General features: G+C 39.9%; 1 protein-coding gene across 5 annotated transcripts in view; it reads left to right on the top strand.

Annotated features, from left to right (window-relative positions):
- Syne2 (spectrin repeat containing nuclear envelope protein 2) overlaps nucleotides 1–12,622 on the top strand; it is a 310,603-nt gene that overhangs the window by 129,638 nt on the left and 168,343 nt on the right. For all 5 annotated transcript variants that reach the window (XM_010602996.3, XM_010602997.2, XM_010602995.1 and 2 more), the window contains 6 exons: nucleotides 6,168–6,326; nucleotides 7,220–7,381; nucleotides 9,916–10,017; nucleotides 10,899–11,099; nucleotides 11,517–11,688; nucleotides 12,202–12,314. In XM_010602996.3, the coding sequence (XP_010601298.1) occupies nucleotides 6,168–6,326; nucleotides 7,220–7,381; nucleotides 9,916–10,017; nucleotides 10,899–11,099; nucleotides 11,517–11,688; nucleotides 12,202–12,314 (909 nt within the window). The remainder of the gene's footprint in view (nucleotides 1–6,167; nucleotides 6,327–7,219; nucleotides 7,382–9,915; nucleotides 10,018–10,898; nucleotides 11,100–11,516; nucleotides 11,689–12,201; nucleotides 12,315–12,622) is intronic.

The raw sequence follows: 12,622 nt of genomic DNA on the forward strand, positions 1-12,622 counted from the left end.
GAACAGTTTTTGCCTGGGACCCTCCTGAGATTCAGTTCCACCTGCTGAGCAATCTGGAGAGCCTCTTTATGGACACTGGTGGTATAGGCGTTGACTGTGTAACTGGTTTCCCGTTAGACTGAATCGAAAGGGTCATGGGATCATGAGCAGACAGCCAGCTGGAGTTGCTCAGATGCAACCTGTTTCCCTCCAGCGAAGGTAATTTTTGGGGTTTGCTGGCCTCGGGAACTAAGGTTCTCACCATTCTGTCCTTGGTCCAATGGGTTCATGGAGTTCTGGTTCCCTTGATTCTTGGAGAATCCAGCATCTCCAGCCTTTGTCAAGCACCTTGTAGAAGTACCTAGGTTCAGCCGTGGGGCTGAATCAGCGTCTTTGAGTGTTAGCCAGTGCCTCACCCCTCGTGTGCTGATCTGCAGCTCTGCTCGTGTGCCCTGAGTCCTTGGTCACTGTAACTGTAAATGGGCCTTCGGGGTAGGGCATATGTACAACTGATACCCCTCCCTCCCATCACCAGTCAGCCCCTCTGGGGGTGATTTTCCCTAAGGGCAGTCTAGGCCCAGGACTTGACCTTTGTTCCTTCTCTAGCTCCTCTGTGGCTGTCATGACAGGAGCCCAACCCTAAGCTTCTCCAGAAAGCCAACCTTTCATCCTCTGCCAGGGTGTATGGAGAGAGGACCCAAGAGTCTAAAATGTTGTCCTTAAAAAATGGTATCTTGTTTTCCTGTTCATGACTATTTATGCTTTCCTGGGTTTCTCAAGACATTTTCTAGACTATTTTAAAAATTCCATGACATAAATGGACTTTTTACTGGCTTTTCTTTTCACCTCCCTCCCAAGCCCCTTTCTTCTTGATCGAGTGTTTGACTTTCTCTGCTTTATTAAGCCAGGTAGCATGGTTCTTCAGCTTGTGGGCTCTCCACCTTCACGTCCCTCTCCAGGATGTTCTTATCCTCAGCAGTCTCTGTCCTTGTGGATTTGCACCATGTGATTCTCTCCTGATGTTGTAGCATTTGGGCGAAAGAACACACAAATTCATGTTCTACCCATCATGTTAAATGTGAAGACTAGGTGGTATTTTTTAATGCATTAGTGGAAAAACAGAAAACAAAAATTAACTCTTTCCACTAAATGTTTTATAATCGTAACTGCTGAGTATTGGAGTGATAAATATGTATAGTTTTAAATTCTAGGTTATCCCTTTAACATTGTAAATATTTTCTACATGTTTATACCTATGTGAAAGAAAAGAATTTTATATAATGTTAGTCCTAATTATTAATCCACAGACTTCAGGGAGAAATACCTTAAGAACCTTCCCAAGCTGGACAATAAGTGCTGTGCGCTAGGGGACTGAGTACAAGAAGCTTGGTGAGGCCCTAGGCACCTTGATTCTTTGTCACCCTCGAGAGCAGAGTCAACCTCCAATGGCAAATGTACTGTATTCCCTTAAATCTTAGATTCTAACAATTATAAGATGCAGCTCAATTTCTAAAATAGTCAACAATTACATTATGTTATTAATTGTAAGACCCTATGTATGACTGGTCTGCAGCTCTTCTCAGGCACACGACCCCACACCTCTATCACCCCAGAACTGCAAAGCCTCCTCTCTCGATAAATCATTTACACAGCCAATAAAATATGCAATATCAGATTTTTTTCAGATTTTACTCAAACTTGCTGCGTGCCACTGTGTAGTCTCTGAAACACACACACACGGATACATATATATAGTCTGAAGGCTGTAAGTCTGTAGTTCTTCTTAGATAACTGCTAAATGAACCTTCTAATCTTCTGAATTCTTTATTCTTTTATTCAGTAAATAGATAGATTTGGATATAAACCCAATGTTGTGATTAAAAAATATAGAATGATTACCAAATACAGATTATAAAATTAAAAATGTGGACACTGGCACTTAAATATTTGCCCACCGTTCAGTTACCATTGTTTTGAGCAAAAAGTAACAACAGCTCCTCCCATTCTTTGCCACTGACCGAGAACCACTGATAACCTTAGTTTCCGCTGAACCCTGGGATTGTTTTGAGGATGGAACCCGGGGCTTCCCGCATGCCCAGCATGGGCTGTGCCACAAGGGTGTTGCTTCCAGCCTGCTGCAGTTCCCTCTTGGATAACATCAAGACTGTGGCTTCTTGCTTCAACATTAATTTTAGCTACAGATAAATCAAAGACTGGGGGATTTTGATAAATTAACCCTATGTATAGTATTCATAGTTATTTAGTGTTTAGTAAGAACAGTTCATGTCCCATTTACAGGAATTATTTATAATAAGTTTCAATATTTTACTACTTTATACAGTGCTGTCGAGTAGAATATTTTTAATCGGTCCTGTAGCATAAGGTTTATCGTAACATAGAAATCTCACAGAAATCATGAGAAAAACCACTGTGATCTTAACGTGAAGTAGAAAATACACTGAGAATTGTTAATGTAAAAAGAGACAAAGAGACATAATTCAACCTCCTTAGTAATCAGAGGACAGCCAAACTACTCAGCTATGTGTGTGTGTGTGTATGTGTGTGTGTGTGTGTGTGTATATATATTTTTTTTTTTGACTTTTCAGATTATCATATCCTTTGACAGTCCACAATATGATGCCACTTTCCTAATGAGTTTATCATACTGTGCTTTTAGAAAACACTGTGACAATTAAGTACTCAGGGCTGGGGGTATAGATCAGAGGGAGAGCATTGGCATAGCATGTGTGAGGCCTGGGCTTTGATTCCATCTCCAACACTGAAAAGAAATGAAGGGGGAAAAAAGAAAGAAAAATAAAAGGCAGGAAAGAACAGAAGAAGGAAGTAAGGAAACATTGACAATATTTTTTAGGAACTTTGAAAATCTTTCTATTTGACCACATCTTTCACTTCTAGAAATTGATCCTAAAGATATAGCCTTAAATACGAGAAACTCATAATACCAAAAGATGTTCATTGCAGTCCTTTACAAATTTATTAGTTTCCTTTTTCCTTCCCTGTTCTAACTCACCATATCCCCTCCTCTCCACTAAATGACTTACCTCAGAAACCAAAGAACCAGGAAGCCATAAAAACTGAATCCAGGGCTGGGGATTTAGTTCGGTGGTTCCGCTGCCTGCCTTGCAAGCTCAAGGACCCAAATTCAATCCCCAGTACCAAAAAAAAAAAACGTCAAAAAACTGAATCCAAATAGGATTACCATGTGGGCCTGAGGTTTTAAGTAATTACTACGTCTGCTACTAGTACTACCAAAATGCTGCTGACCGCGGGGAGGGGTGGCTAGTGGTAACTTCTGGTGTGGAGGGCTCGGTCTTGTTAGGCTGTGTTCCTCAGCATTCGTGAACGGGAGAGGGGCTGTAGGCATTCTGAATGCCAGGCTCAAGAAGGGGCTGGCTACTCAGAGCATAAAAATGCAGGAGAAAGAGACAGTAACCACGTACTGATTTTTTTTTAAAACATGATCCTACTTACTCGTACGTGTGGTCCAGTTTGTATTTGGGGATTTGGATGGTTCCTTAGAAGGAAAAAGAGGAGAGGAGTTTTTACCTTTTCCACGAGATTACATGGCTAATAACAGGCAGAATCGTCATTTTTACCCAGGAAGATCTGATCACAATGTTATGATTCCAACATTGCACAAAGCTGTTGCTTGGAAAGCATATTGGAAATACAAATAGAGCAGAAATAAAAAATCGATTACCTTTGCCTGCACTCTTGACCAAGTTGTAAAGGCTTGGGTACAAATCTTCAAAATTAAAAAGAACTGGTGGTGTAGCTCAGTGGTAGAGTGCTTGTCTTGTCTAGCATGCAGAGGCCCTGGGTTTGATTCCCAGGAGGATAAGTAAATCAATAAATACATAAACAGATGTGATAAAATAGTTGCATTTAATGAAATAACCTTTAAGAAATGTGTAACACTCCATGATTTTCTTACTTTATTCAGAATTCTCTATTATGTAACATATTGGCCCTGATATATTTGCTGAGATAATAATGTTATTTTGTGTAAAAGATAGTGAAGTGCTAGTACACTGGCGCTTAATTCTGTGTTCAGTTTTTAAAACCATCTTTGGAGGGCTGGGGATTTGGCTCAGTGGCGCTGTGCCTGCCTGGTAAGCACAAGATCCAGTGTTTGGTCTCCGGTACCAGAAAAACAGACAAACAAACAACAACGAACTTCCTTTGGAAAGGAAGTTTTAGTACTGATTATTAACACAGCTCCAGTTAATTTGGTGATGACTGAGGCACCATCTTCAGAAACATTCGGTTGCCATACCTTCTTGATGCTTGTATCACCATCTGGATATGTGATACCACTTAGAACTTCTGCCCTTCCAAACTGTAGAAACCTGGATGTTTATCTGGGACATAGTGCTAAATTTTCCCTCTCCTCCATGAAAGACAGAAGGGCAGAGGAGAGACCAGAAGCTGGCATGTCAGGGTGCTGTTGGGAAGTGTCAGGATGGGGCTCGTTTTCTTTACTTTGCCCATCCATGCATTAAAAAGAAAACCACGGTTTCTGTCACTGCTGAAAGCATCCTCTCCTCCCTTTTTTCCTCTTCAGCTGGGGGGAACCTGTGCTGGTGTAACAGGAGGCTCTTTGCCTGAAGAATATAGACATTTATTACACACAACTGCACAGTCCCGGGCCAAGAGAAGGGAGACCTGGGTTTGGATCTCAGTCCTGCTGGATGTCAGTCAGCATCCAGCCAGAAGACAGAAAAGCCCCTAGTTATTGTTACTCATTTTTTTTTTTTGGTTTTTTGAGACAGGGTCTTACTATGTAGTTGAGACTGACCTGGAACTCACTATGTAGCCCAGGCTGGTCTCGAACTCACAGCGATCCTCCTGCCTCAGCCTCCCAAGTGCTGGGATTACAGGCGTGCACTACCATGCCTGGCCTCTTTTTTAAAGATTTTACCTAATTTCAATTTTTAAAAGTAAACAATTTTGAGGTAACTATAAATTCCCCTGCAGTTGTAAGAAATAATAGAAAGAGATCTTGTGTGCCCTTGATGGAGTTTCTCCAATGGTGAAGTCTTATAAAATTGTAGCTATTCAGATCAGTGCAATCAAAATAAAGAACAGGTATTGTCCTTTTGGAGACCTTCCCACTGGGCTCCTGCGCCTTCACCCCCTGTTACCCCTCACAGCCGTGGAGGTGCTCACTTCCCTCTCCTTTGTAGTTATTTGACTGGATTCCCTGGTGGAGCCATCTGGACCTGTAGATTTGATTTCCTGAGAGTTTCATACATTAAATGTCCTTACTATTAATAGGGCCTTTCGTGTTATGTATTTAGTATCGGTTGGGTTGTGGTAACTTGTGTTTGTCAAAGCGTCCGTCCATTTCATCTGAGATCCCAAGTTGGTGTGTTAGTAATTTCCAGCATTCCTTTACCATCTTTCTGATGTCTGTAGTGATATCCCCTTTTTTTTTCCAGCTTTAATTGAGTTTATTGGTACATTTTAGGGACACAGTACAGTTACATTCATTGTTGGGATCTTGTACCTCTACATGACAGGTCTTGGTTCTCATTTTTTCCCCTTGTCCCTGCCCTCCCTTCACCCCTCCTCCCCTCCCCATCTACAAACACTTTATTTCCATCTTTTCATTATCTCACTGATATCCCTTTTTTATTCCTAGTACTGCTGTTATTTTCTTCTCTTTTTTGCTTTGCCCGTCTTGCGAGAGGTTTGTCCATTTTACTGATCTTTTCAAAGAACCAGCTTTTGTCTTAGTGATTTTCTCTGATGCTCTTCATTCTGTTTTTGTTTCATTACTCCTTCCTTCTGTTTGCTTCGGGGTTATTTTGTCCTTGACTTGATAGCATAGATTATTAATTTGAAACTTTTTCCCATGTCTAAGAAAGCATTTAGTGCTTTAAATTTCCTCTAAGCAATACTCTGCTTAATTTACATGGAACAGAATTATGGTTTTAGACCATGAGGAAATTTGAGTGTCAGGTTATTATAAGCCAGTGTTTAAGATTCTAAAAACCTTTCATTGTGAAAGTGGAACAATTAAAAACCTGCTTTAAAGAACAATATAATAAGATATTACTTTTTGTTGTAATATGTTTAAGCTGAATAACCAAAAATAAAATTGTGATTCTTACCAGTTTGTCTGTGTGAATGTATAAATAACATTTTTCATATCTTTCTTACAGATTGAAATCGTCAAAGAAGAATTCAATGAACACTTAGAAGTAGTAGACAAGATAAACCTGATCTGTAAAAATCTACAGTTTCATCTAAATAAAATGAAAACTTTTGAAGAGCCCCCTTTTGAAAAAGAGGCTAATGTTATTTTAGATAGATGGCTTGATGTACGTGATAATTTACTTGATTACAAATTTTATTTTATAATTAAATTGATATTTTAGGAGGTGTATCTTTTTATCTAATTAAAAAGTAAACTATATTCATTGTAAAAGTATTGAATAATGTTTATAACCTAGGAATTCATTTCACCCTAGAATTGGGTACTACTAACAAGTGGATCTGTATTCTTCCAGATTTAAAAATATATACTCTTTATTTAAAATAGTTAACATATTACTCACTTGTGCAGGATATCAAAGTTCAGTTATATACTTAATACATTTTTTTGGTACCAGGGATTGAACTTGGGACCATGTGTTTGCTAGGCAGCCAGCAGCAACACTCACTGAGCTAAATCCCCAGCCCTACTTAATACATGTTTGATTGAGTAGTAATGATACTTTTATCAGTTACAAACTAATAAGAGTTTATCTGTACAGTATTTTCATCTGAATTTTTAAACATTTTTTTGTTGTTGTTTTGTTTTTGTTTTTGATTTTTGAAACAGGGTCCCATTATGTGGTTGAGACTGACCTGGAACTCACTAGGTAGCCCAGACTGGTCTCGAACTCACAGTGATCCTCCTGCCTCAGCCTCCCGAGTGCTGGGATTACAGGCGTGCGCCGCCAGGCCCAGCAACATCTTTTAAAAATTATAATTTAAGTATTAGGATAAGTGTTGTTTTCACTTGGATATAAGCTATAGCAAATTGCTAGTTCTTTTTTAAGAGGAAAAAACTTTATAATACATTAAAATGAATGTTCTGTGGATGAATAAAACAAATTATTTAGCCAGTTGTGACAAGTTCAAATTTTATTTTAAAGCAAGTGTTTGAATGAAGCAGTTGTTTTCATACTTCTCACCACTGTGTGCATTACTTCTGTTTTTAAACTGGTAGATAAATGAAAAGACAGAGGAATACTACGAAAATCTCGGTCGAGCTCTGGCTTTGTGGGACAAACTTTTTAACTTAAAAAATTTCACTGATGAATGGACTGAAAAGGCCCTTCAAAAACTGGGCTCACACCCACTGACGGAGGAGGACAAAGAGGGGCTGAGGGTAAGTCAGCAGAGCTCACGCAGATGCTTTGTACCCTGCTCATGCTTTAATACTGAGTTTGCTTTCTCGGAGCAAGGAGAAAAATCACCAAGACATAGAGTATTTCATTCCTTTTTTTAATCCCTTGAGGGGGACCCGAACTGTATCCGTCCCTTGGAGGTATCCAGGAAAATGTTAGTGGATACTGTTTTTTTTTAATTTAAATTGAATTTATTGGTACATTCTAGGTAGACAGTACAGTTACATTCATTCCTGGGATCCTCCTGTACCTTTACATGACAGGTCTTGATTCTCATTTTTTCCCCTTGTCCCCGCCCTCCCTTCACCCCCTCCTCCCCTCCCCACCTTCAAAGACTTTAATTCCATTTTTACATTTTCTCATATTTTTTTCCTTTTCCCTCATTCCCCTTTCCCTATCCTTCTCACTGTCCCTACATCTTTGGTTAATGGATACTATCAATCTGGGGTTCTTAGACGCTCAAGAGGGCTCTCTGATAAAATTATCCTTGAATGGGAGAAGATTATACCTTTATTTTCACAAATGTCTAATTAGAATGTAGCATGTGCTTCATATGTGGTATAGGCAAGGTGCATAGTACGACGGGCATTATATGTAAACTTCGCTTTCAAGAAAATTGCAGGTTTTGGGGGTATTATTAAGTTATTAACAACTATTACCCTGATCACTACTTTGAAAGTGTGGGATTTAGTAGACCCACTTCTCGATTTTGTAATTTAAGATGTTAATCAAGAAGCATGAAGTGTATATATCACAGATTGTTTTTACTATTTGATAAGTATAACCTAAATGAATTGGTTTCTTTGGAGACGTGTACAATTTGTGTGTGTGTGTGTTTTTTGTTTTTTTGTTTTGTTTTGTTTTGTTTTTGGTACCGGGGATTGAACTCCAGTCCTTGTGCTTGCAAGGCAGACCACCACGTGTGTTTTATTTTTTAAATATTATTATGCAGGGTCTGTAAGTTTTGCCAGATTTCCAAAGGGATATGGAGTATATATTAAAACGAAAAGTGAAGAACTCCTAGCAGAAACTCTTAAACAAAATATTCCTAGCTGGTAGTCTAGACCTCAGGAGTAGGTAGACCTTTTCTTACCTTTTCTTAGGGTTTTTTGTTTTTTGTTTTTGAGACAGGGTCTTGCTATGTAGTTGAGACTGTCCTCGAACTCACTATGTAGCCCAGGCTGGTCTCAAACTCAGTGATCCTCCTGCCTCAGCCTCCCGAGTGTTGGGATTACAGGTGTGCACTACCATGCCCGGCCTCTTACCCTTTTCTTAAAGTACTATATAGTAAATATTTTAGCTTAATGGAGCATTTTGTTTCTGTCACAACTGTTAGTTAAACCTTGCTGTGGTACCATGAAACTCAGAGGCTTTCCAAAAATCTTTGGAAGTAGTTGGATTGCTATAAAACTTTATTTGTCAAAACAGGCTACTACCCCTGAGGCAGTAGTTTATTGGCCGCTTACCAAAATCATGAGCATAAACAACCTTCCTTTCTTTTTAGTATATGTGCTGCCAGAGCGAGCACTACCTTCTTTTCTTTTTGAACAAACAGCCCCTCAAAAAGATAACAAAAGACCCAACACTGAGTATCAACATCTTCAACATCTTTATGTAGCTTTTTTTTTTAGAGCTAGCAATCTTAGGTTTTAGCATTTGGAAGGAATCAGAGTTATATCTCTTAATCCTAGAAGAATTCTTTCTAATTGCCTTGTTTCCATATTATTAGTTTGCATCATATAAAATTGTTATCTGAAGAGTTGAGGAAACAGTTGAATGGACCAATTATATGTAATTCAGTGTTTATAAAACTATATTCGTGTTGTACGTGAAGCTGATACTTCAAGCCTCATTTTGTCCCTGATTCTTGGTATTTTATTCAATTTTTAATTTATGTCTTTTTGTACATTTGGAAGAAGTTTTGAAAATGTGTGATGACTTCCAGTTTCATGGCTATATTAATTTTTTTTGACGGGGGGTACTGGGGATCGAACTCAGGACCTTGTGCTTGCGAGGCAGGTGGCGGAACCACTGAGCTAAATCCCTGGCCCTTCATGGATATATTATGATAAAGTAAAACCATGATTTCCTAAATACAAATGAACCATCCTCATGAGACTTTAAATTTGTCTTGAACTGCAGATTGTTTAAAAATCTGAAGTCAATGATTATAAACTGTCTGGCTCTCAGACAAATTCTGCCAAAATTGCATTTTTCACAATTTATATATTAACAGCTGAGAGATTTACGGTGCCGTTAAACTGGCCAGGTGTTCTGACCACACAGGTTTTGCCCCTCTCTGCTGCCTTACAGCTAGAACGCGTCCCTGAGTTATAGCCTTTGCCCGACCCAGGCAGCGCTGGCTCTGAAACTCCCAGGGCTCTGCAAAAAAAACAAATGATTTGGAAGAATTGAAAGGCACTGTCAGTTTCTGTTGATCGGCAGTAGTCCACGGCTACCAGAAGATAGGGTATAAAATAAAAACGGTTTTTTCCTTTAAAATCGTGTGTTTTAGGAAGAGTTACAAATGCACGAACAGCAAACATCAGAATTTTCTAGAAGAGTGGCCGAAATACAGTTTCTGCTTCAAAGTAGCGAAAAGCCGCTTGAACTACAGGTAAGAGAATTTTTATTTTGAAGTTCCAATTAGAGACTTTTCTACAGCTTCTCAGATAGTACTGAGAAACTAAACACTCAAAATCCTAACTATAAAGTGAAATTAGGTTCATTATTTGCTCGATTCCTGTATTAAATCCAGTCAAATTTTGTAGTAGCTGGTATCGGTGATGATATTTGTTCCTATTTAGCATGCGTATTACTACGTTTTTGCTCTCTTTTTTCCGCTTTTCACTTGGTAAAGGCTTGGCTGGAGGGGCTGTGGCGGATGCATTTCGATGTGACATAACTGGTTCCCTGGGAGTGTCTGGGTGTAGGAAGCAGAGTGTGATTCGGAGGGTCCTGGGTGTAGCAGCTGCTGGGTGGAGGAAGGGAGAGGTTGCCCGCCTGTGCTTTGCTGATGTGTGATGCGATTTGTCTTGATTTCATTTGGAACAAGGTTCATAGTGCACCTTTGAGGTGGCAGCGTGGCTGTACTGCCTCCCGACCTTGTGACCTTGGCAAGCTGCTTTACCTTCTTATGCCTGCATTTTATACATGAAGGGCCACTACTTCGTGAAAAATACTCAGTCTGTGCCAGTGTTTTCTATAAATTATAAGCTCTTCTCTGTTTCTCTGTATGTTTCATCTCAGCACTGTGAAACATCACTGTAGTTAGTAGGATAGATAAAACTTGCTTTGTACTATCTTCATCCTAGTGTCGATTTCAGGGTTTTCCCCATCCTTTGAAGGCAGCCTTCCGGTGATTGCATTAGTGATTTAGAGAAGAACGTATTTCAGCTTGAATTGATGCAATCACAATTTGCTTTCTAGCAATGCAGTTGTCTTGAAATCTAGTTGAGTAAGATATGGGGCTGTGATTCTTAATGTTTGTGATTTCAGGTCATGGAGTCATCTGTTTTGAATAAGATGGAGCACGTGAAAAAGTGTGTCGCTGGTGAAGCCAGCTGCTGCACACTCAGCGAGAGCCCAGCCGAGCTGAGGGAGGATCTGGACCAAGCCAAGACCCAGATCGGGATGACAGAATCTCTCTTGAAAGCCCTGTCTCCTTCTGACAGCTTGGAGATCTTCACCAAGCTGGAGGTGTGGCCCTGCTTCTTGTCTTCCCGTGCTCTGTGTCCCTTTTATGGTCAATAAAACGGAGAAAGGAAAATTCTGGGTCATAAACCTCAGAGACAGTTTGTGTATATTCCAAGTGTTCACCTTTGAATTGTTTCATGTAGAGTAATTTTTTTATATTAAATTGCACTGTATTGTACACTTACTAGGAAAGAGTAAGCAAATCTAATTGAACATCTAGACTTTTACAAAATAACTGAGAGCTCATCTGCTTTGTGTGAATTGAGCCCATTTTAAGACTCAATGTGGGGGTGGGGGGCGTAGCTCAGTGCTGAACGCTTGTATAGCACTCACACAGTACTGGGTTCCTTCCCAAGCACCTTCTCCCCCCTCCAATCCCCCACCAAAAAACTAATGGTAGTTGTTTGTTTATATGTATAGGAGATACAACAGCAAATTCTGCAGCAGAAGCACAGCATGATAATACTTGAAAATCAAATAGGTTGTCTCACTCCTGAACTCGCTGAATTGAAAAAGCAATATGAAAGTGTTAGCAATTTATTTAATACCAAAAAGAGTGTTTTGCAAGATCACTTTTCTACATTATTGAGTGGTGAGTGTGATGTTTCTCTTGCTTTATTGCTGGGAATCTTGACGTGCACGTGTGGTACTGTGAACACAAAAGCTCACCCGACCCTGGCTTAACGTGGCTTGCAAAGACTGTCTCTGAAGGGTTACCACTTAAATCCATTTTAGGAAAACAAAAACTCACGAATGCCTGGCACGTAACGAGTAACGCCTATGTGTTGCAAGCCCAGAGTCTTCATTTCATGAAGACACATTGCTGTGATGAAGCTCTGTCCTTCGAATTCAGTGACCCTTGGGACATGCGTGCAGGTCCCTGTCCTTGCCAGTGTCTTCAGAGGTCCTGTATGCTTGGGAGGGAAATTTGGTGTAGAAAATTCACCAAATTACTCTCTAGTCTTTCCTAACTCTTAAAATTGAGTTTCCGCAGGTGGCGCCATACACAGGATGGGCGTTCGAAACAGGTGCCAGCGTCTCTCCTGTAGCCAGGGTGTGAAGTCCAGCCTGAAAACACGCAGCTGTTTTCTTTCCCCTCCTGCAGATCAATGCGAGAACTTTAACGACTGGTTCGGCAACATTAAAATGAACCTTAAGGAGTGTTTTGAATCAGCAGAAACAAGAGAGAGTGTGCAACAAAAGCTGCAAAAACTTTCTGTAAGATATGCATATTTTAATTAAAAAAACAAAACAGACATTGGCAGCATGGAGCTGTATTTAAGTCGAAAGGGTAGTAATTTCTCTGACTTACTAAGTTTACTTCATAAGGAATAAGAGTCCCAGTAACCTGCTTTTTTCCACATATCTTGAAACTGTCTTTGCCGGGTAAGTGGCAGAAGCAAATTCTGCTTTCATACTTGTTCTGAGGTTTGTTTTTAGTGAGATAAAAAATAAAGCCATCACTTAATTTGGACCTCTCCCTCCCTGCCCCTCCTTCTCTCTCTCTCCCTCCCTATTCCCTCCCC

Source organism: Fukomys damarensis, unplaced genomic scaffold (assembly GCF_012274545.1).
Source record: "Fukomys damarensis isolate Sample0158 unplaced genomic scaffold, DMR_v1.0_HiC HiC_scaffold_21, whole genome shotgun sequence".
In the NCBI taxonomy this organism is placed as follows: Eukaryota; Metazoa; Chordata; class Mammalia; order Rodentia; family Bathyergidae; genus Fukomys; species Fukomys damarensis.